Genomic DNA, 26,076 nt, shown 5'->3' with positions numbered 1-26,076 from the left:
ATCAGAACAACAGACAAACTATATATATAGTTTTGTTGAACGTTACTCTAAATGTCTAGATTATAAGTTAAACTCTGTACCTGTCTTAATAAATAAATAATAATCTTTATCTTTATATATACATATAATTCTTCTGTACGTGTGTATGTCACTGAACTCCTCTTAAACGACTAGACGGATTTTGATGAAACTTTTTGTGTGTGTTCAAGAGGATCTGAGAATGGTTTAGATTCACAATTTTGTCCGCTGGACAATGTTTTTTAATTAATTTTTAATTTATTAGTAGTTGTTGATTTTGGAATGTTTTACATCGGATCCGACGGACGGCGCTACCATCGCAGTGTCAAATATTAATGACGTTAGATATTGTCATAACATTTGAATAATAATTTTCATCAAAAAGGTCCAGAATGTTTTAGCTTATTAAAAAAAGAATAAAATTTTCAAATTAACGTGTAGACAGGACAACGTCTGTCGGGTCCGCTAGTAAAATATATTTTTTAAAGTTGCGTGCGTTTACAAACTTCCAAGTTCACATACACGTGATACCCAGACCCGATGCAACAATTTGTGAATCACACAAGGAGTTGCTCCGTGCGGGAACGAAACCACTACACGTTGCCCAGCCACCGCACCAACCGATCTATGCACAAGGTGTATCTCTGCCAGTTCTTTCAAGGATTAAAAGGCGTGGTATTATGGGGGGTGTATATGACACTGGATACCTTTATTACTAGGTATTGAAACCAAAAAAACATTAAACTGCACGGTTGGCGCGGTGGCTGGGCAACCGGCTGTTGCAAACTTAGCTAATTCTTCCCATAATAAATCATTCAATTAATAGCCATTTTGTATTTTCTTAACACGACTCTTGTTATAAGTATTTCTATTGTTTTTATAACAAAAATACGCATTGCATTGTCCATTCTAAACGCCAAGCTATTACGAGTAAATTGTTCGATCAAAAAACATAGGTTGTCTCAAAGAAAATTAACTTTGTACGCGAAAAGAATGTAATTAGATGAGAATTGCTTTTTTTCCTCGCATTCCTTCAGAGTAAAGAATTTCGTGAGAATTCGTTCGATTTAAGTTGAAACTGATTTGGTAGATTAGCCTTGTTAGTTTTTTTTTAATATTTGATGGGTCGACGTTTGGTCGCTATCTCGCCTGATGGTAAGTGAAATTCGAACAAAAATTACTCACATTAAAAATAAAAACGAAACGATTGGTGTTGGGGCTGGGCAACTGGCTGTCGTATAACGTGTAGCGGGCTCGATTCCCGCATGGAGCAACTCTTTGTGTAATCCACAAATTGTTGTTTCGGGTCTGAATGTGATGTGTATGTGAACTTGTAAACGCACCCACAACACAGGAGAAAATCCTAGTGTGAGGCAACGTTTTTTTTTAAATAGTTTGTCGTTTCTTGTTTTGCCCAGTTCTTGGGAATAGGTTCGCACCTATTAACTCAATCTAACTAACAACTGTTCAGTAGGTAGGTAAGAGCCGAGCCCTTATACGATTTAAAGACTTACCATTTTAAACATTGTTGAAAGAAAACAATTTAGACAAAATTACTCCATTTAAGTCAACCTATTTTGGTAGATAATGGAAGAATTGTGTTATTTCTTTATCAGGAAAAGGCCTGCAAAGTAGTATTGATATTGTCAATCAAATTGAACTGTTTTGCAAAAGGTCAACTTAGTTATTTCTTTCAATTAGGAAGGTTGGACTTTATCTGAGGGACTGTAGGTTTCTTTTTCTCTTTTATTACCTCGTAATTTACTTAAAGTGATTCCGTTTTGAAGTAAGAAGGTGGTATTAAGTAACGACTACTGTCATCTGTCACTTGTTATTAACACCGACTCTTAATAGGTTTTTCTATATTGTTAGTTATGCGTTTAGCGATCAAACGTACCATGTATAATAACGATTGACACATTTAAATGCCCTATGAGTACGGCAATCGGCCAATATTTGAAAATTCATCTTGGTGAGGACCAAGAATATACCACGCTAGCTCTCGATCAAAGACGGAGGCGTCTTTCTTACAAGAAGAGTGTTTCATCAACAGAAATTGTAGTAAATGATTTATATCAATTTTGACACCATTTATACCACTAAGAAAAGAAGAGTACCTATATACTTCTACTCGCTTTTTCAAAGAGTTTAGTTCAGCTACCATTCTCCAAAGTTCTTCCAAAACTTACCCTTCTTCATCACGAACACGCAGGGATGGTCAAACAAGAAGTCGCGGAAGGAGTTGCATTCAGGATCAACGTTCGGTTCTCGACAGAGGCAGGTCGGCTTGAAGAACGGGAAGGCTTGCAGGGTCCTCAGGGCAGCTTGGCACTTGGTCACCGTCACCGTTGAACAAGCCACTGGAACAAGAGAGAAAAGTGAATAAAAATATCCCCCTTCTTAATATACACACTAAGATTTTCTCATGTGTCGAAGGTGTGTTTACAAATATAACACAAAATGAGCAAGATTAAAATAACAATTTGTGACACCATTTATATTCATCACTATACGTTGCGCGGCAGCCGGTACAATTACTTAATTGAAATAAATTATTTTGACTTTGACTTTATTTTATTTATTTATTTATCTTTATTGGCCCTGCAACAATTGTATACATTGTTTCATTTAATAACAAACATTGTCTATGTATAGGTAAAATGTTACTCGATTACAATTTGACGTGAGATAATCTGATCCGTATTCGTTATGTGTCTTGTTATCTTGGCAATGCCAAGATAAATATGTTTTCTTTCTTTCTATTTTTAAGGGAAGATAACATCTCATTTCCCGCCCATTACGTTATAAGGTCTAATTCAATAAAGAGTCCTAATAAGTGTTAAAACAGGTTCAGTCCCTAAAAGTTAACTATACATTACGGGTCCGTTTCTAGACTTAGTATTTTAGACCCAGCTTTTCTAGACTCCTTTTTACAAAGTAAATGGTTTTGAGAAGTCCTATTTTTAACGCAAGTAAGTAATAGGTATTACTTACAAATGTTACAGAAATAGAATTCCTCTTAAGAATATATTATTATCAATCTGGGTTAATAGAACGACAGAAATATATTCCCAAGCCGTCAAACACATTCACGTGGGCGTTTAAGTAAATGTATCAAGTTGTCTATCACAGATCCTGTATTTATGAGATAAAAATAACCTGAAAACAGGAATTTGGGATGTATTATCTCAACAGCCTATAAATGGCCAATACTGACCAAAACCTCTTCTTGCATGGAGAAGGTTTTGAGGCATTAGTCACACGACGCGATTTTTAACCTATAATTAATTAGAAATTATGGGTCTGCTTCTAGACTTGATATTTTACTAATTAGAAATTATAAGTGCAGGTTGCCTCACGATATTTTCCTTCACCTTTTGTAAGTGGTGTTTAAATAATCTTAGAAAGTACATATTATAACTCGGAATAAGTCACATTGGTACTTCTATCCTATGACTTCTTTCGCTTTGGACGAGGCGAGAGGAGTGTCAGACTCTTACTGACTAAAAACCACCCCGTTCCTACTCCTGCTTTTCGAGCCGGAGCCCTGGTAACCCGCCGTCTGCAGCTCCAGGTCACATTGGTACTATTGCCATTGGTAGGTTTCGATCCCGCGCTCTCATGCATGAGAAGCGGGCGTCTTAAACTGACCGGCATATTACGACTATAAATTATACGTAAAAGCGTATAACTAACATTCCCACAAACTGAAGGCAAGCTCATGAAACTGAAATTCAAAGATAACAACACCAGTGGCCGGTCGGTCCGTGCAAAGTTTATACAAACTCGTGTAAGACAATCCTGGATGGAACAATTTTCCTTTCTATAGTTACTTAGTGATGTTATGAATTGCAATATTTATTTAACTGACTTCAAAAACAAGAGGTCTTCTATGTTTTATAACTGACTTAAAATAAAAGGAGGTTCTCAGTTTGACTTGTGTGTGTATGTATGTCTGTGCGCGATTATCTCGCGTTTGGTTGAATCGATTTTGATGCGGTTTTCAGTGTAGTATTTTTCAGACTTAGGAGAAGGTTTTAGGGTAGAAAATTAAAGGCGGATTATTTTCTTTATTTCTTGAATAATCACTTACTACAAGCAAGATGTATTACGTTCGATTCCTAGGTCGGGCAACAGATTACTTTTACATAAATACCTAGATTCCTATTTCGCGTGGCTCATAACATAGCTGAAGAAGTATGAAGAATGGGTTTCACATTGTATTCTATCTTTTGATTACTAGTCCAGTCATTTGGTAGTTTTACCTGGAAAGTTTTCCGGGAGTTTTGAAAATTGGTTAATTTATAGAAATGGGTGTGTTCTTTTCGAATTTAACTTTGCCACCTCGTACAACTGCCGCTCGCGCCGCCATATTGAAAAAATGGCGGCTAAAAATGGTTTTTTATTAATATCTCCGTTCCGACGCATTTTACGAAAAAATATTTATCTACAAAATTAGACTAGAAAAATTTCCTACAATTTATGTATTGATAACTTTTTCATAAAATCAATAGTTTTTGGCGTACGATAAAGTTTTATTCATCTGCACCACTACGTGTACAAACAATGGTGTTGTGCAGCAACGACTGTCGCAACCGAGGGCTTCTCGCTGTCATTGCAGAGGTAAGTCCCCTGTTTGAGGAGTGGCTAGAGAGGCGCCATGGCGTCCTCACCTACCGCCTGACGCAGGTGCTTACCGGACACAGGAGTTTCGGTAGGATCCTGTTTTTGATTGGGCGGGAGGAAACGCCCGGGTGTCATCACTGCGAAGACCGCCCGGAGGACACAGTGGAACATATAACATAACACATATAACATCAGAAGCAGGAACCTACCGAAACTCCCGTGTTTGTACAACACACATTGTTTGTACACGTTTTTTATTAATATCTCCGTTCCGACGCATTTTACGAAAAAATATTTTTTACAAAATTAAACAGAAGTCATTTCCTACAATTCGTACATGTATTGATAACTTTTTCATAAAATCAATAGTTTTTGGCGTACGAGCGCATGCAAAGCGGGCGTATTATTCATCTGCACCACCACGTGTACAAACAATGTGTTTTTTTAAATGTATCAATTCTTAAAAACTAATGATGATATCTCGTTCAAACCAATTTTCTTTGAAAGTTTCCATTAAAATCTACAGCATATATTTTTTTTAGTTTTCTTACTCACTTATTTTAAAAGTTAGAGGGCAGGACACATTCGATAGACCTCATTTTTCCACTTTGTAAGTGTCTATCTTTCAAACAATTGATTTTGACGAAAAATGGTTTTAGGAACCATGACGTATTTTTAATGGCCTATCCATAGACAACCATCACGGATAGGTTAGACGAAAAAAAAATTTTTGAAGAGGTGCAGTGACCGCGCGCTCTCCGCCCTCTATCTCGAAAACGGTGCACCGTATAAAAAAAGGTTAGACAAAAGTTGTAGAGAATTTTGTATTCTACAATATTGGTATTAAATGCAAATACCAAAAACCCATAGGAAATGAGATATTTCCAAAAAAGCGCAAAAAAACGTTTTTTGGGACCTTTGGACCTTAAAATTTAATAGTTGCTTACACCCTACCATATGTAGGTTTTGAGACAAGTTTCAGGCAGTCAATACACAAGTATATACAAAATTACAGTTTCTAAATTCCGAGGTGAAATCCTAATTTGACTGGACTAATAATACTTTGCGGCGCTCGTACGCCAAAAACTATTGATTTTATGAAAAAGTTATCAATACATAAATTGTAGGAAATTATTTCTAGTTTAATTTTGTAGATAAATATTTTTCCGTAAAATGCGTCGGAACCGAGATATTAATAAAAAACCGTTTTTAGGCGCCATTTTTTCAATATGGCGGCGCAAGCGGCGGGTGTACGAGGTGGCAAAGTTGAAATTCGAAAAGAGCATTCCCAAATCTATAAATTCACCAATTTTCAAAACTCCCGGAAAACATTCCAGGTAACCCCCTTTTGTAATTCTACCAAATGACTGGACTATACAAGTACATATATAATTATGAGTACAAAGAATTACAAACTAGATTTGAAAAGATTTAGAACATCGTCAGAATACTAAATCACCTAATTATACGTATTCGGTTGTCGGCCATTGTCACCGACAAACGAAATAGATACTAGAACTTAATAATACATGAAATAACAATTAAATCTTTCATGTATAACATGTGTATAAGTTCACACGAAACCATATTTAAACTAGCTTCACAGAGCGGCTTCGTCTGCGTTACCGGGTAAACAGTAGCCTATGTGTGAACTTATACTATAAAACTTAACTTATACAAAAGCTGAAGAGTTTGTTTATTTTCCAAACAGCCCTTTCTGACCCCCAAAAGGCGGGCAACGCAGTAGTAACGCTTCTGGTGTTTCAAGTGTCCATGGGCAGCGGCGATTGCTTACCATCAGGTGATCCGTCTGCTCAATTACCGGCTTATTCCATAAAAAATAAATAAAAAATCCTTGCTTGAATGCGATAATCTCAGGAACTGTCAGTCCAATTAAATAATTATTTCTGTGTCGGGTAGTCAATTTATCGAAAAAGCTTATACGCTATAAAAATAACGATACAATCAACAGGAGCCAAGTAGAGAGAGTGAAACCGCACGGAAGTAGCTAGTTTCAAAATATAACCAACATTAGTATGTCAATTTACATCCAAATCGGTTTAACAGTTCTGACGTGATTGAGTAATAAAAAATAAAATACATCTGGAGTCACGTCTGCTATGCCCTAACAGAAAACTGGAATACCTACTACGGTATACCAAATCTTCACTACTTACTGATTAGTAACAGGAGTGAGCCAATCGCTTAGGACGTGCAGCGCAGGACATCCGATCACAAGGTGGACAGACGACCTAATTAATGTCGCAGGGAACCATTGGATTCACGTTGCTTCAAACAAATCTATTTGGAAGTCATTTGGGAGACTTACATTCAGTAGTGGATGTCTTGTAGTTCATAATTATGATGATTTTGAAACAATTTGTTTATGGAATAACCTGGTAAACTAGCAAACGGATCACCTGATGGTAAGTAATCGCAGCCACCCATGGACACTTGAAACACCAGGGGCGTTACAAATGCGTAGCCAGCCTTTTGGGGGTTAGGAATTTAAGGGTTGTCGAGGACCCGGGGAATGGGAAGAAGAAGGAGAGTGGTAATTAGGTCTCTGGTAACCTCACTCGTATAACGAAACACAACGTTGTTTCACGTCGGTTTTTCTGTGAGGCCGTGGTATCACTCCGGCCTAACTGGCCTAGTGTGGCTCTCCCATACTTGGCAACATATTGTTTGACAACAGACAACGAGGCTTTACACAGGGGCTCCCAAAATACACAAAAACTTAGGTTTCAATCAAACTCAAACATCCAAATCTAAGATTAACTTCGCAGATTCAATAAGACCAGAAAAACCGTAATACGTCCAGCCCCTCCTTAATGGCATAGACCACACAAAAACTTCTAATTCTACAGATAATCGAGAGCCCCGTTTTTGCCAGGGTTCCGTAGCTTGTTAGGGCGGGGCAATGACCTTCTGTAGACCCTTTAACCTTACAATTACGGGTCTAAGAGATGATATCTGCGAGGTAGTTGATGCCAAATCCGAATGGAATACTGATATCGAATGGAAAATCATGTCTATAGTTTAGAAGTTTAAGGCCCATAGTTCGGACATATTACTGTATAAAATTGTAGACCACACTGTACACTATGGATGCATTAAAGTGATTTGATTTTTAAAAGTCAAAGTATTTATTTGTGAAACATAGGATACATTATAGGTTGTAGGGTATGCTGCTATACATGAAGAGATCCTGCTATGTTTTGCTTTGGAAAGCGTACAAAATTTTACAATATGGCAAAAAAGAAAACTGGAAAAATCTGGATTTGATTTGAGAATTACTAAATAGGTGGCAAGCCTAGGCTTACGCACGTCATGTTTACTCACTTGAGTAGCAGCGCGAATGATAGGCACTGCGTCATGTGTCGCGAATGCTGCTCATGATTATGAGCCCCTAGCATGGATTGAAACTAGTCGATTTATATAACTAGTAAGTATAGGAGGAGGCTTAAGACGCCCGCTTCTCATACATGAGAGCGCGGGTTCAAAAACTACCAACGACAAGTACCAATGTGACTTTTTAGATCAATCAAGTCATTTTAACTTGAAATTTTAGACCAATCAGCGCTGCATTTCGTTTTTTCTCTTTCTTATCATTTGCCATTACGTCTCAAAGTCAAAGAACAATGTATTGTACCGTCATGACAGCAAATAGACGCCATTGTTACACCATGGTGAACAATTAGCCATGATTAATGGGATCAGCTCGCTTTGTTCCGTTCGGAGAAATTTTGGATCGATCTTAGTATGGCTTTGGGCTTGTTAGTGAGATTTGCTTTTTTGTGTTGTGTTAAACATTAGCTTTTTTATGGAATAAGCCGGTAAACGAGCAGACGGATCACCTGATGGTAAGCAATCGCCGCCGCCCATGGACACTTGGAACACCAGAGGCGTTATAAGAGCGGGGTTTAGGAATTTAAGGGTTGTTGAGGAATCGGGGATTGGGAAGGGGGAATTGGCTTAGCTTTCCGTGATAGTCTAGTCAGCTAGATTACAGGGAACTATGTAGGTTGTATAGCTCCATCCCTCTTGCACTGCTCAATGATCGACCATTCTGACACAATTGTAATAGCAGACTAAGGCCCCAGGTCTCCACACTTAAGAGAGTTGAATAAGTTCAGTTTACCAGAAAGTCTAGTAGTCTCTGTCAAAATGTGTAGTCCGTTTAGTCACATTTTAGAATACCCACAGTAAGAGTAGTGTCGACGAACGTATTCTACACTCCCATGACCACATGCCCTACAATTACCATACTACTAATAACATAAAAAGCCTTCGCTACAAAAGTAAATCAACATAAAACCAAACTCTAACCTCGCGAAAATGTCGCGAAAAATTCAAACTAAAACCGTATCTACATAGATGCAAGCCTTGTAACGACTAAAGGAGGCAGGAATGAAAAATTACGGGCAATAACTCACGAGTCGCTTGGAAAGAGCAAGTAGCAAATTAGGTAACGTTCAAGGGAATTTTAAACATTTCTTCGATAAAACAACCTTGGTACCGTCTACCCTTGTCATCGGTAATGACGCAGATGTAGACACAGCTTAACTTTTGGATATGACACTCGTGTGATTGTCGAGTGATGGTTTTTAGTTTCTATTTTCTTAGTTGCCTCTTTTGGGAATCATTATATTTATTTTTGCTAATTGGTTATAAGGTAAAACTTTTACACGTCAATCTCTAAAAACTAGATGCGCCACTAGTATTAGAACACGAAACGGGATATTTATCATGAGCAGTTCATCCGTGATCATGGCGCTTGCAACAGTGCCGAAATATCGGAAACTCATAGAAATAGAAAAACATGGTAAATATCCCGTTTCGAGTTCTAATACTAGAATCATTACATTTATTTTTGCTAATTGGTTATAAGATAACACTTACACGTCAATCTCTAAAAAAACTAGATGAAGCTGTTTCCTATCTGACTACTCTGAGAAGAAATGCCTACACAACCTCAGAATCTTTTACCTCTCGTTTGGCACTTAGCAATTACAACCGCGCGATCAACAAGGCAGTCTTTTATCTTTACAAAATAAGATAAAATCGTTCACTGTCGCCAGACAATCTTTTATATTACAGTGGCAATATATCTTTGTCTTTAAAGCAATAAATAATTATAATTAGGGTATCGCTCATCGTATAGGGGTGAGCTGTAATTAACTTCGGAACATTTATTAGAGCCGCGACTGTAGTTTGACAATTTGGTTTGAATCAGTTTGGGATGTAGTTGTAATGAATATAATTTTTGAACAGGATTAATTTTAATTCTTTTTATGGTATAAGATAAACGGGCAGACGAATCACCTGATGGTAAGCAATTGCTGGCGCCCATGGACATCCGTAACCGTTACAAGTGCTTTGCCGGCCTTTTGGAGGTTAGGAATTTATTGTATTAACGACTTAAACTTTCTAGAAGAGTAGAGAACATGACAAATGTCTTCTACGCGGCTTTAAAGTATGTAGTGTACTCACTACTACATATATTAGTTTACTTTTAATAGTAATTGGCACCTCTTCCTATCATTCAAAGCAAAAAAGACATGCTACTAAATGGGCTTATAATAGTAAACTAAAACCATTTGAAAACCTGTGTGTACTAATTTAAGCAACAAATCCTCCACACGTTTTGTAATGAAAATCTAATTAAATACGGTTTAAATTAACTAACGAACAAATACCAGTTGTTTTAACACTGCTATGCAAAATAATAATCTATTTGTACGATTTTAAAGTTCATTTTAGATATAGCAAATCAATTATTCATGGTAATTATTGTTTGTGTCGATGTTTTAATGCCTGTTATTTTAATGCATTAGTTTCAAATTGATTAATTTTGTTATTTTGCAGTGGTTAGTTTAGGATTTAGTTGTGATTTGATAACTATGGGGTGCTTTTCCACCAGAGATGTGCTATGTAGCTATGCTACTAAAATGTAATAACTAAGCTGTGAAATTATGAGACCATTTCCACTAATACTAAGCTATGTAGCTGAGCGAGCGAAAGATGTGCTATGAAGATGCGCCGCCGTAAACTAGACTTGCGAGCAAGAACAGTTTGAGTTTGCCATGCGATACATCCATAGTACCAATCCGTATTTTTTACATTAATAAACATGGTTTTCTGATTACCCCGTTTGTCCCAGTGCTATGCTACGTCATTGTGTTGGATAACCAAACGCATCGTTACTAAGGAATACTTTACGTAATCATTAAATATCCTAACGAGTGCGGCAGTAAATGATTTAAAATTCACATCAAATAGCTAGGTGTTCACCAGTATGGAAAACGCCTATGCCAGTACTAATTTGAATAGCCGTTTTAACAACAAATCCTCTACACGTTTTGTAATGAAAATCTAATTAAATATGGTTTACATTAACTAACCAACAAACACCACTGTCAAGTATAAATTGGAGTCCCTGTTTAAATTAGCTTGAAATGCAAAAATTACTTAATTTCTATCTTTCTTTTACGATTTTAAAGTTCATTTTAGTTATTGCAAATCAATTATTTATGGTAATTATTGTTTGTGTCGATAATAATAGTAAGTAAAATGCCATTTAACGAATATTAATGCATTAGCGATCAACATCTCCTTAAGCTTCCTTGTGTATTTTAAGTGGTTGATTTAGGATTAAGTTGTGATTTGATAACTATCGAGGGTGCTTTTCACCAGGCTAGATATGCCAAATGTTATCAAATCGACACCAGCAATTTATACTATGCTAGACTCGTTTGGAATAAAACTTTTTTATGCCAAGTTGCTGAAAATGTGACCGTTTACATACTGTCATAAAAAAATATGAGAAGAAATATGCTGAGCGAGCGACAAGATCTTATAAAACGCTAAGTAAAGATGCTTTTTGAAATCACTCGCATTTAACTACGCCAACTATCATTAGCGGAGTGTGCGCAGGGATCACTTTGGTCAAAGTCCGTGAAACACTGCACTAACTCATAGTTAGCGTAGTTTAGTGCGTGCGTATACTTGTTCGTTTGTAAAATGAACACTTAGCGACTTTTACATAGTAAATACTTATGTGTTAACGTATTATAGTTTATTACCAGACGCTAAGTACATGTGACATCAAATGATTGATCATGCACTACGACGTCGTACTACACTACGCTAACATAAGTTAGACGTGTATAAGATGTAAATTTTTTTTGATGAATTACGTTTATATACGGCTAACACATTGCGCTAAATCAAAAAATAGAAATAATTAAGAAAATATAAATATGAGATATTACAATGAATAAATTAAATATTAAGCATACCAAATTTCAAAAAACGTATCTTAATTAATGTAAAAGTTATCCCGTTTTGTCAACTTAATGCGTTGAAAATTCACGCCACGAACGCCGACTTTTATCCGAGAAATCGGATAACGTATCCGAAACAATGCTGTGTGTCACGAGCCTAAAGAATTCGTCTTAATTATTAAAGTCGACTTATCACTGTCAAGTATAAATTGGAGTCCCTGTTTAGTAATTAGTTTGAAATGGAAAAATTACTTGATTTCTTTCTTTCTTTTAGTTTGGGATTGATTGGTCTTTGTGATTGTCTAGTTTTTGAATTAAAAGGGTTTATGAAGTTAGAACAGTTAATTTTGATTGCTAGTTTAGTAGATTATACCTAATAGTACAAATATCAAGCAGTAGCGATAAACTTCAAGCTTCCTTAGGCAAACTGCTAAGGAGTGGAATGTAAGAGTCTGCTATATCCGGGTGTCTTCAAGGCCCATTGTAGGCTTATCACTAGGCGAGATATTGGCCAAATGTCGACTCATCAAATATAAATGACAACTCCGATTTCAAATCCGACTGCAGGGTGTGGAAATTATGGAAATCCCATGGGCGGCGCTGATCGCTTACCATCAGGTGAATCATCTGCTCATTTGCCCCTTATTCCATAAAAAAACCAAGAGAGTCCGTAGTCCAGTAGAGGACTTTTACAAAACGACTTAAAAAATAAGTAATACAATCAAAAAGGTTAACAATTACCCTAACAAAACTACATAGCTACCCTTTTCACCTAATAAGGTTTGGGTTAACACTCGCTCTACCTATACCAAAAGCGATATAGCGTGAAGATAGCTTGTTCATTGCACGCGCGCTCTTTTGTCGAGAAACCCATTGTGTCTTTTACATTGAAATCAAGGTCGTTTCCGGAACATTGTGGTGTTGCCAACAATTAAATTGCGATTAAATTAAGTAGAATTTTCTTGGAAATACCATAACAATGTTTGAATAAGAATATTTTCGAGGAATATTTCGATTTCTTTGTTGAGATTTTCAATGAACGATTTTGTTGTGGTTAACTATGGTATTGCTCTAATATTAAGTCAAGTCAAGTAAAAATATGTATTCCAATTAAACCGGTAAAACAATAATAATATAGTTAGTCTGTCTGTCAGTTAAATTCAAGTATTTAATCTTTGAAACGTTAGTTTAATAGTTTTATTCAAATGAACGAACAGAGACATTTAATGATTACTTAAATTATTCCTTAGTAACGATTTTGTTCCGAAAACAATAACTAAGAACTGGATTAAGTAACCATTAAATGACTTTGAGTACAGTAAGACAATTTTGACTCTTGAAACCTTGACACTACAATTGTATTTACAATCAAACGAAAAAATAAAAAATAAACGGCATTTATAACAGGGAAATGTAAAACAAAAATACCTTTATTTCTCATCTAGCAACACCACCTACAAAAACAAAGAGAGGAGGGTTGCCGGAGTAAAATTTAAATACGTATTGTTGTAAGTCCCTCCTCCCTCCCTCCTCTTTCGGGAGGTAAAACTAACGCAACTACCCGCGACTATTCACTGGAAGTATTGTGCTTAATTAACATGTTACACTGACTTATTTAAGTTTGTGATTAATTTCTAGGCTCTGATATTTTGAAGGCATGATTGGGTCTGTAGTTAAGCAGGCTGTTATTGGAAGCACTGAGAAAAAATTGGGAATTCAGGTCGTTATGTGGCTGTAAATATGGCGTTATTTATTTATTGAAGGTAAAAACTTGACAGAGATACGGACTAGTGTTTATATCAATTAACTGGTGTGCTTTTCCACCAGAGATGTACTATGTAGCTATGCTACGAAGATGTAATTGCTAAGCTGTGAAATTATGTGACCGTTTCCACTGATACTAAGCTATCTTAGCTGTGCGAGGTAGATGTGCTATAAAGATGCGCCGTTCGTGCTATATTACATATGTAGGGAAGCCATCCATAGCACACATCTTTCCTTATAAAAATCATAGCTTAGTTGAGTCCGTTATACCTCTACCTATACCTCAGGGACAATAAGCGTAATGTAATAGTTATGGTTTCACGTTTAGTTTTTATGGTATTGTTACAACGTGATACTTTTGGCTTTTACAGTCAAACACGCTTTCAGCAATTTATTACTTAGTATAAAACAAGTAACATGTTAAAGTGAAAACGTTCAATTAGTGCTAAAACAAAACTAAGTGAACTAAAGGTGCCTAAAATCGGCCATTACTTACTTATGGAGAGATCGATGAAAGGATAACAGCAAAATGAATAAGTACCAAAATAAAAGCCTTTAGACGTCATTTTTAAACCTTCCTACATATAAATATTAATTCTTTTAGTGGATAGTCTACTCGAACTGCAAGCTATGATGGCTTCCCTACTATCAATAGGTACATCGCATACTCGAGCTGCGCATCTTCTTCGCACAGCTACGTAGCTTAGTATTAGTGGAAACGCTTATATAATTTCACAGCTTAGCTATGTTACTAAAAATGTTAGATATTCCACAATGTTTGTCTCGTAGCTTGCTAGCTTGATTTTAAAACTATTTTAAGAATGGCACGCGGGTGAAACTTACATCTTCTTAGCATATCTACACAGCGTATCTCTTGTAACCAAAGTCACACCAAGCGACACCAGAACTTACAGAACTTTGATCCCAAAAAACATTAAAATCAGCAATCTCTTTGGACCCTTGAAATTTATGGATAAATCTGAACCAAGGGCCCTTCACCATAGAGTATACTTCAAGTTTTCAAGTCCCCTCATGTTATATAAGTACGAGATTTCAGATCCGATGTACGGATATGACGCGGTTTCGGGTTCGATAAAGGTAAGTTCAAGATGGATATAGCTAAGTCTTACGAGTATTTCTGAGGAAGTAATTTTTCTTGTCAGTTGATGTAAGGTCCGGTTACAATAAATAATGTTACATGTTATGTTTCTTGCTCGTTTTTCTCTATAGGAATCTACACATTCCGACCGACAGGGAAACATTTATAATAATATTTAATTTTCTTTGCCTTATTATTCTATTTGAAATAAATAATTTTATCAGCAACTCTTAAATTCCTAACCCCTCCAAAGGCCGACAATGCAATTGTAACGCCTCTGGTGTTTTGGGTATCCATGGGCGGCGGCGATTGTTTACCATCAGGTCCTGGGTCATCCTGAAAAGATTTATTCGTTGGTCATTTCGTTACAAAAGTTGAGTATGATGTATGATAAGAATAATGATACAGGTACTTCGAAAATAATATGAGATATCATGTTATTTAACACCAAAGGCCGTAAAGAACTTGCAAAGAATTGAAGCTACCCTCATCATCGATTCAAAACGACTGAAAAATTGATTATATTGTACGACGGATTTTAGTACGTCATGGACAATGAACCTTTACAACCCTAAAGAAAATTTGAGAAAATTAATCACAGTCATAATTCACTTGATATAATTGATGATATTATGTAAAAAATATAACTTCCTATGTAGATACAGCTTGCGTAGTAGTGTAGTGATTTCGTAGCACGACTACGCGGTAACCGGCTACGCATATCAACATTCGTAGCCGTGCTACGTGCGTAGCAACTGACTACGGTAAACCTAAGTTACTGAGAATATTTTGTCTACACAAGAAAAAAGATAAATAAACAATATTTACAAGAGGCTTTTGTATCAATATGTTTCCTTTGAAGATTAAGAAAACCTTAGACATGTTTGTTTAGCTGAGATAGTAAAAATGGATTTTGTTTTAACGTTAGTACTAAAATAATAGATTTATTTCTATTATAACCAGTTTCTCTTTCTTTTTCATTGAAAATGGTATCCACTGTTTGTTAGTTTTTTTAATGACTTTTAAATTGATCAAAATCCTTTCTTAGCGGATGCCTACGTCATAACATGTACTTGGGTGTTAAATTTCAGCCCGTTTCGTCCATTGGTTTGGGCTTTGCTTTGATAGATCACTATGTCAGTCAGTCAGTAAGTCACTTATGAGTTATACATATTAAAGTTAACCTACGCGTAACCTGAAATTAAATTTCATCTCAAGACAAAAATGACTAAAATTCTCCTCAACCACCCGTAGCAAAATATCACCAAACTTATATCTCACTTAGTTCAACTTTAACTTGAGAAATATGATTCCCAAATGTATATTTCAAATAGATATCTACATGTTTAATTATGTAAAACCTTTCTAAGTTAGGAATCGATATTCAAGTTAGGGGAAAGTGAGTATATAAGTTAGTATAAGTGAGTATAAGTAGTCATCGCACCAGTGACCTGCTTCTATTGTCTGGTTCGCGATCACGATCCATACGTACGTATTGTACAGATATGTTGTGGGGTTACCGTGCTTTTGGGGTTAGATTGGGATATTTTCAGGATGGTAGTTTTTTGTTTAAAGTCAACGTCAATTAATCCCTAATTAGGTAATTTTTAAACGTTCAATTGAATTGCCCGTCAATCTGTCTGACAGTAAAGCCAGGTGCTCGTTCCAAAGTGTAGCTTCGAATGGAGAAGAATGAGCAAGACCTCCATATTTACTCTTTAAAAAAAATCGTTTTACAACATTTTTTTTATAAGTTGGGGTAAACGAGCAGAAGCATCACCTGATAGTGACGGAGCAGTGCCGATTATAGACATCCACTACACCAAAAGAGTTAAAGATAAAGATTTATTTATTTACATAAACATGTGTGTGTGCATACAGGATAAAAATAATAAATTAAGTGTACACATGTTTGCTACAAGATGAAATCAACAAAAGATACAAGTGTGTTGGCGGCCTCTTAAAACGCAGTAAGCTCATTTCTTAAAGGTAGTCATCATATCAACCACAAAACGTGTATTGATAAACGTAAATACTACACTATACTTTTGACAGTGTATAGGCCATCCCTAGTCCCGTACAGTAGTAGTCCCTTACAGATTGACGCGTTGGAAGCATTGGTTCAGAAATATCGTAGGCGACATTTCTATCACTTGTGTGGTTCGAGGCAGCAAGTTTCACTACTAATATTATTATTTGTAACAAAAAAATTTAGACTTAGCATTTTCAATCCACCCTTTTAAGGTAAGCGTCCACAGGCCCGGATCGCACGCATCGTACGCATTTCGTATGACGTCATCAGTACGCATCGCATGTAGGCATTGCTGATGATGCGGTGCGTACGACGCGGATCAGTGGACGCAAAGTTTCTTTAGAAGACAAACTAAAATCCGTTGCGTGCGATGCGTACGATACGGGCCTGTGGACGCGTACCTTTAACACTCCACCATTAATTTACCAGGAAATGTCCCACTCTATTCTTCCTCACAGTCACCCTACGTACCCTCAATACCGTCCACCTATTGTACGTTCATCTTTGTTACCAAGTGGTGGGGGTTATTAATATATTTTTTGACGTATTGTCCCCGAGCAAACCCAGGTGAGTATTCAGGGTAAAGCATATAAATCATTCTTATGATTCCAGTGGCCAATATTAGGGGTAGGTAACGGTAATAGGATTATCTATGAATTATTATTGTTGTTATTGGTGTCAGGTTTTAGGGTTATAGGTTTTTGAGGGGTATATGTGGTGGGGATAGGTAAGTCATGGTGTTGTTCAAGTAGTTGTGTGGTTAAAGGGTGTTTTTCCAGAGATGTGCTATGTGGCTATGCTACGAAGATGTAATAGCTAAGCTGTGAAATTATGTGACCGTTTTCACTGATACTAAGCTATGTAGCTGCGTGAGGAAGAAACGCTTTTCAAGTATGCGATGTATAGTTAGTAAGGAAGCCATCTATAGCACACATTTATAGCGCGCATCCATAGCACACATCGATAGCTCCCATCTATAGCACGCATCTTTCTATATAAAAACATAGCTTAGCTGAGTCCGAGTAAAATATAGTAAAAAATGAACACACACCCAATTCATTTTCAGTCTGCAGGTTATGACTAAAAAAATCGAAAATCATACCACAATCATAAAAATCAAACTTGTTCTCAGAAATCGAACCTACTCTAACAAAATACAAGCTTAAGTTAAAAGTTTCACTTACATAATCCTGAACAAAATAGAGCCTTACAAACCTATCAGTTACTATTACAAAGTTGAAACATTCACATCTAATGTGTAATGGGTTCGATTCAAGTCACCTCAACCTTACAGGGACGAAACCTTTTTTAAATAATATATTATCATGGAATGAAAATACAAAAAGTCTTATTACGTGAAAAGTTTACCTAATGGGATTGTTTCAGGAGGTCTGAGTGGAAGATGAGCGGAGTCATTTCTCGCTTAGCTTAACCATATTCATATCGTCACGCCTTTTATCCTCGAAGGGGTAGGTAGAGGTCCACATTACGGCACGTAATACCACTGTACAATGTACACCCACTTTTAGAACAGGGGTCGCAAATGCGACTGCCACACAAGAGGTCTCAGGTTCAATTCCCGGGTTGGGCAAAGTATTACTGGGCTTTTTTCGGTTTTTCGAAATATTTCTCAGTAGTAGCACGGAGTCTGGAATTGTGTCCAGTGTATGGCAATAGGCTCACCCTCTATTACATGGGACTTATAACACAGTGGGGAAAACTGGGTGTAAACTGTATTACGTAGGGCATTATGTGCTGTAATGTGCACCTCTGCCTAACTCTTCGGGATTAAAAGGCGTGACGTTGCTATAAAAATATTTCGCTCAGTTTACAACATAGCAAAGACCTATTCTCTTTTCAGATGTCAAAAGTCAAAGCTATTAAAGAAACATGTAAACAGTGAGAAGGCTTTTAACATTGTAATCGTGTGTGGCTTGAAAGTTAAACAGATTAAAACAAGAAAAGAAATTTCAGCTGAAACTTTTGACAAGATTAAATGTATGAAATTAATGTTTTTATGGAATGGAGTTCTACGTAATGTCAAGGTTTGTTTTATACCTTAGAGAGTAGGCAGAACTTGAACTTTAAACTATAAAAGGTACAGTTGTTTTGTTTGTATTAAGCTATTTATTTCATGAAATAGGCGAATCGTTAGAATCTGTGGGTTTACTTACAGTATGTATATTACAATTGCCAAATTTTTTTATGGCATAATTTGGTAAACGAGCAAATGGATCACTTGATGGTTAGCAATCGCCGCCGCCCATGGAAATACCAGAGGCGTTACAAACAGTGCGTGTTATTTGGGGGTTAGGAATTTAAGGTTTGTTGGGCATTCGGGTATTATGAAATTGGGAAGGGGATAATTTGACACAACGCAAGCATTGTTTCACGTCGGTTTTCTATGAGGCCGTGGTATCACTCCGGTCGAGCCGGCCCATTCGTGCCGAAGCATGGCTCTCCCACACTTGCATAAATATATAATGCAATATATTTATCTTTATGTTTAGAGATACATATAAAATTTTGATAGAAGTTGAAGGACAAAAAATTCAAATAGAAAATCTATATATTTGTAATATTTTATTAATTTAGGTCAAATAACTTTAGTGTCTACACATTAGAACTAGACTTTTGACTAAATACTAGGTGATATAAAATTTATTACTAATGGTGTCTATGTATGAATAATTAATTAGATATTGTCTGACTACATTGTATTATAAATAAGTAATAGAATATTGGTATTTTCCATTTTAAAATTCTCGGCAAAGGATAGACTTTTAAAGATAAAGTTTTTCAGGGTTTGAATCCTGAAAAACTTTGTAACTAAGACATTTGGGACCGTAGAATACATAAGTACATACAAATTAAAGTACACAACACATTAGCACGCTGTAAACACATTAGGAACGTGTGTTTCGTGTGTTGCCTTACATTTTGTATGTGTATGCTAAGTGGGTCTGGTACCCATTCATTTCTCATCCTGTTGATTATTTGATGACGCATCACTTAGCAAACCTCTCTGATATTTTATTCCCTCCTCCCTAGAGTGACTGCGGTGAAAGGTCAAAATACTGGGGTGTTTGTCACACCGTACATACACATGTACTTGTTTAATTTGATAAAGTTTTTTTGTGAATATATAAAAATAGTACTTATATTTATTGGTTCTGCTTGTTTATTTTACAAGAGTAACTAGTTATCACATTACTATTATAAACGAGCTTCTGGTTGTGGTTTCGTCCGCCTGCGTGGTTTATCACACAGGTACGCGGGTTAAGCCGCTGGTAGAAGCTAGTAAGTAATTAAATTAGATTAAAATACCACTAGGCTAATAAAACCCTGATTTCTTAAAAACTACGGATTAAGGAGTCTAGTTTTGTGACATAAAGATTTGATTTGTGGCTTTGTCAAGTAAAAGGTTTCTGATTCGATTACATACACAGATAACGAATAAGGTAAACATAAACACTTTTTTTAAATTTTACTATGAAAAGTAGCAAAACGTCTTTGGAATCTTGTATGAAAATGGTTATAACTCTTTCCTTATCAAATGAGACTTCCTAAGATAACACAAAAACTAGATAATCTATTATAGCGTGTCACATTATACCGGGAATAAGACAAATACCAGGAATTAATTCGTGCCGAAGCATGGCTATGCTTCGGCACGAATGGGCCGACTCGACCGGAATGATACCACAGCCTCACAGAAAACTGACGTGAAACAACGCTTGCGTTGTGTTTCGTTGTGTAATTGAGGTTACCGGAGGCCCAATTACCCCTCTTCCCAATTCCCGACTCCTCAAACCTTAAATTCCTAATCCCCAAATAGCCGACAACGCACTTATATCGCAGCGGCGATTGCTTACCATCAGGTGATCCGTCTGCTCGTTTACCGGCTTATTTCATAAAAAAATATACATAAACAAAACCGACTAATCTTGTTACGCTTCGGTGTGTGAGCCATCCTCTCATCTGTTGAAAGGATGACGAGGTATGTAGCGAGTATGTTCTTCTTATACATAATGTGAGCTCTTTAACAAAAGATCCCAATCTTTCTACGAGCCTTAGAAAAAGTGAGGTTTTAAGGCGATGTTGTAAATATTATTTATTATTTGTTATGTACTGGTGAATATGAATGGGAATAATATATTGAGGCTTATCGTAAGACTGCGTAGAGTTCATATTCGTGTGTACTGTTAAAGCTTTCTTTATTTGGTTATCTTAGTTGTCTTTGTCCATAGTTTCTTTGTTCAACAGTGGACATCTTCCAGCTAATGATGATGACATATTAGTTAAGGACCTATAAGTTTTATTCAGGTGTGTAGGTCGATCGTCATACAATCATAGTGTTAAGTATTAATTACTTCAAATTAATATCAAATACTTTAGTTCTTATTTCATCGTTCTTTTTTCTTAGTTACTTTCATGTTATAAAATGACACCAGTTTAATTTGTACCTAAAATTACTACTGTACTTTAAAAATAAAATCTTTCTTTTATTATTATGTATAAATAAGTATTTGTGTGTGCGTTCTTTCTTTTTTATAATCCTTGTATCTGTGTGCATGTCTTATGTCGAATACATGATTTTTTTATTTCTTTCATCGGTGGCCTTTTAAAAATTACAGTAGGTCTAGTCTTTGCAGGTACATACTTAAATGAGGTTCTTTACCTAGAAATATCTTCGTTTTATATATCCTACCATTGAGATCTTTAATAAATTTCTGATCGCAACAGTCTTGCTTGCCATCGACTGGATCAGGGGTTTGGAAAATAGATAGCAATATGTTTCACAACTTACCAAGTTCAGATCCACAGACACGCGGGATGATCTCCAGGATGGCGGAACAGGAGGCGTCTTCGAAGCAGAGCTGCCTCGCCAGCAGGCAGTTCAGGATCGCCATCGTGCCCTTTAAACCGGGCCCTGGGGAAGAAACAGTGTATTTTAGAACATGGGTTACTGAGGCTCTAGCTGGAAGGAGTAGGAATTGGGTGGTTTATAGTCAGTAAGAGTCTGACGCTTCCTACTCGCCTCAATATAAGGGCATCAAGAGTCATTAGATTTTCCTCCACTCAAAAAAAAACAAGGTATTAGTTGAAGAAACGGTTATTTTTGATATTTGTAGCACCTAGCTCCACTGACAGACATACTGACGGACGTTTCAATAGTGCCTTATTTAGGATTAATTGAAATAAATGCTTTGACTTTGTCAAATAACTTTTGTGGATAATGTAAAATGCTCAGCTTAAAAGATTTGGAAAGAAATTCATGATTTATCATTCTAAAGTTAGCCATTGCGGTCTAGTCACCTCTCGAGCAACATCAAGAGTTAGCATAACAATTTTTCAATCAAACTAGAGTAATATCAACTGATAATATTAGAAATAGATTAGCAACACAATAGAAATAGTCCACAATTACTTTCCGAACATAGATAACTATTTTCGTAAAAACACTTATTTTCTTTCTACCACTTAACGTAATGTAATTATAGCGTAAGATACCTCCATTAAACCATAAACCTAACATCATTGATCACTTATCCAATTATCTACTTCCACAACTACGGAATAAGGTTTAAAATAGAAAACTAAAATTGTCTTTGAAAGAACTATAATTTCAAATCTAAAACTGTTGGAAAACATCGTAATTGGAGCAATCGGGGAAGCGAGGGAATGTATCCAGGACGCGTATTTACTAAGTCTGATTCAGCGATTTTTGAGTAACCCGTTGAGATAGGGTAGCGTAGTCTTTCTACGATTACACTTGCGCAATGCGCTTCTTTAAAATTGCTGTATGAGTTAGCTCATTACAATAATTGTAGTGATCACTTAGTTACAAGAAGAAATAAATTAAAAGAAGATTAAGTTTATTAAAAATATATAGATACATCTGAATGAACAATATGAAAATACACAATAATAAATTAAACTATAGTTTATAACTAATGTGCGGGTTTAAAACGCACCATCAAGGCAAACCGCATTGATAAAGGGTGATGATTAAGTCATGCTTAAAACTTCTCTGTGTAAAAATGATATAAAATAAAATGCAATAATTTATGTCTTTGTTCAAAAATACAAAAACCATAAAGAACATTATTACAAGATCATTTACAAACCAAAACACCGAACCCCATAACAAATTCTCAAGCCATATACCTTAATAGAAGATTAACTTTAGATTAAGACAGAAATATCGCAACGTAATTGCATTATTAATTTCGTGCTAAATCGGGTCGGGTCGCGTCGCGCTATCGTACCAGAATTTCTATTTACGCGTTCAGGATACCGAAATATCCAAGCTACAGAGATTCGCTATCGATCGTCGAATAGATGCACTTTTAAAGTATTCTGACTGGTCTAAATGTTGCTGGGAATACACGATTTTCGTACTTCTATCCACTTTTATTGGCTCGCGAATATTTGTTCATTTTTTGATTGGTTGGAGACGGGCTAAAGGTGTTGTGTTCTATTTTTGTTTGAAATTCGGTATGTTTGTTGGTTTATTGGAAAGATGGCTGTATTATTTTGTGTTTGTATAAGAGTTGGATTTTTATTAGGTGTTTTAGTAGGTACAAGTTCTGGTGTAGTTTGATTTCTATTGAATGCTTTTGTACCTTTATTTTTTGATAAATACATGACGGTGGTGTAAGAACGTTTTAAAATTTACATATTATATCATTATCGTCACGCCTGTCTCTCGTTGGGGTAGGCAGAGACAGTTAGGACTCAAAATCAAAATGACACAATACTTCTTTTGCTTCCTCAACTCTCCTACACCTACACTCTCTACAATCATTTTATTATTTAGATGAGCGTTATTTCCTCATTTGGAAGACCTTCTTCCCCCTCTAGGGAACATAGGACTTTAAGTCAAATAACTTTCAAAGTGAACTTAGAAGAATACAGCATTTTACTCTTGTTCAGCTCTGAAATCACATCAGATCCCTCATGATACACGGTCGCTTACATAAATAACTAGGTCCACAAGATATGAGCAGAGTAGTGTCATGTAGATCCAGAGACTACATCGCCATTTTGGATTCACAGACTAAAAATAAACACATATTTCAAGTCATATTAATGTTTTAATATCCTGTCTCGTTGCGGCATCTGCGGCCACTGGTCGCGACATCTATCGTCGGTCCGTGATACTAAAATATAAAGTGCATTCAATATGAAATTTGAATTCAGATTTAAATGTTTCAGTATTGTTGGCTTTAGAGTTACGAGCTTTGGGTTTGATTTTAGTTGTAAAATGTGTACATTTACTCAGCGAATTTTGATTAGCGACAATCGTTATTGTCTGTGCTTGAGAGATATCACTTTACATAATAATATCTAAACGGAGGAGTAGACGATAGGCAGAATTCAGATGTACCGTAAAAGGAATTTGTGTTGTATTCTAAAGTAGAAAAACATTGAAGATTGGATCAAGTGATCAAGTGAGGGATCAAGTGTGGGAGAGCTATGCTTCGGCACGAATGGGTCGGCTCGACCGGAGTTAAACCACGGCCTCACAGAAAACCGACGTGAAACAACGCTTGCATTGTGTTCCGTAAAGTGAGTGAGATTACCGGAGGCCTAATTACCCGCTTCTTAATCTTCGCAATCCCCGATTCCTCCAACAACCTTTTAGCCCGGCAACGCATATGTAACGCCTCTGGTGTTTCGGGTGTCCATGGACTGCGGCGATTGCTTATCATCAGGCGATAGGTCTGCCCGTTTAGCGACTTATACCATAAAAAAGATCTGAATACGACTAAACTGAATATCGACATCAAACAAAATACGTCTTTGACCAATAAGAATCAATATAAGGATTTATAAACACGTGTAAAGATTACTCACGAAACTTTATATAATACTGATTGCGAAGAAAAATAAAAGTAAGAAATGTGAGAGTGAATAAAGTAAATAAATATATTTTGAGTCGAAGCCCCTAAGAGCTCAAACTGTCAGACAGACGTGAAACTTTGCCCCAAGTCAATATTTCTGTGATATTCAACATTTTATTGAAGGTTACACAGTCGATTTACGAATTAATGTCCAGTTGTATAAGTTTGATTTTTGTTTAATATTCTTTTTTGGGTCCGCTTTTCTTACTTTTAGGTTGCTTTTCCAGAAGAGATCTACTATGAAGCTATCTTACGAAGATTGAATAGCTAAGCTGTGAGACTATGTGACCATTTCCACCGATACTAAGCTATGTAGCTGTGCGAGGAAAATGCGCAGCTCGACTATGCGATGTATCGATAGTAGGGAAGCCATCCATAACACGCATCCATAGCACGCATCTTTAAATATAAAACACATAGCTTAGCTGAGTTCAGTTAGAAAGTACATATAACTTGGAAAAAGTCACATTGGTACTTGTCGTTGGTAAGTTTCGAACCCACACCCTCATACATGAGAATCAGGCATCTTAAAGATCCGGGCCACCACGATACCAAGGAAATATAACCTTTAAAATCCGCTCTTTCCCCAAAAAAATACCCCAGTATCCAGCTACAGGCAAATATTATCACGTATTCCCACATAAATCCAAGTACCCCTCTATTTGAGCTTATACGATAGCTCTGGAAATACTCTACTTTATTCCTAGCAACGTGTAGACGACCAATGAATTATTTAGCGCGGCTATTTGTGAACAGACTTGGAGCGCTCAATATTTAGGTGGAGCGGGATAGTGGGTTATAAGTGTGTTATAAGGCTTTTTGCTGTGTTGTAGTGTTGGTTAGTGTATCTATTTTTTACTTGTGTTATGAGTCTCATGCAGTAGAGAGTGCCATTTTAGATTACCTACGTACGAGTATGGGAAGGTTCATAAATGTCTGACGTAAAATATCATCGATCGCACTAATCTATCATCGGTTGAGTGTGAACGGTTAAGTAAGTGTTTTGCTATACATTTGTCTGTTCTGGCGTTACGCGACCGATAGTACGCGACGCATGTTAAGATAATAACGATACAAAATAGTTGCTACCTCTACCTGTGGCTGCGATGTGAAAGAGATCAAAATGATATCACGGTTCGAATTCTTATAAAGGATAGGTAGGTAAGCAGTGGTGTAGGTACCTACATACTTACATTTCAAGTGCGCTTTTTGTCTCGCATTACACTACGAAACTCCATTGGTTTGTATTTTTTTTAATTCATCAGCCATACTTGCAGTCTAAATATAAGGAACTCCAAATAACTTTAATAATTTTTATTGAACACAGCAAATGGTCCG

At 36.3% G+C, this 26,076-nt stretch overlaps 1 protein-coding gene across 6 annotated transcripts in view; it reads right to left on the bottom strand.

Annotated features, from left to right (window-relative positions):
- The window catches only part of LOC118280573 (uncharacterized), a 226,679-nt gene that overhangs the window by 40,666 nt on the left and 159,937 nt on the right, over positions 1 to 26,076 (bottom strand). For all 6 annotated transcript variants that reach the window (XM_035600672.2, XM_035600673.2, XM_050699490.1 and 3 more), the window contains 2 exons: positions 21,639 to 21,761; positions 2,208 to 2,378 (listed from right to left, as the gene is read on the bottom strand). In XM_035600672.2, the coding sequence (XP_035456565.2) occupies positions 2,208 to 2,378; positions 21,639 to 21,761 (294 nt within the window). The remainder of the gene's footprint in view (positions 1 to 2,207; positions 2,379 to 21,638; positions 21,762 to 26,076) is intronic.

The sequence above is a fragment of the Spodoptera frugiperda genome, chromosome 16, assembly GCF_023101765.2.
Source record: "Spodoptera frugiperda isolate SF20-4 chromosome 16, AGI-APGP_CSIRO_Sfru_2.0, whole genome shotgun sequence".
Taxonomy (NCBI): Eukaryota; Metazoa; Arthropoda; class Insecta; order Lepidoptera; family Noctuidae; genus Spodoptera; species Spodoptera frugiperda.
This window is presented reverse-complemented; position numbering and strand designations above follow the sequence as displayed.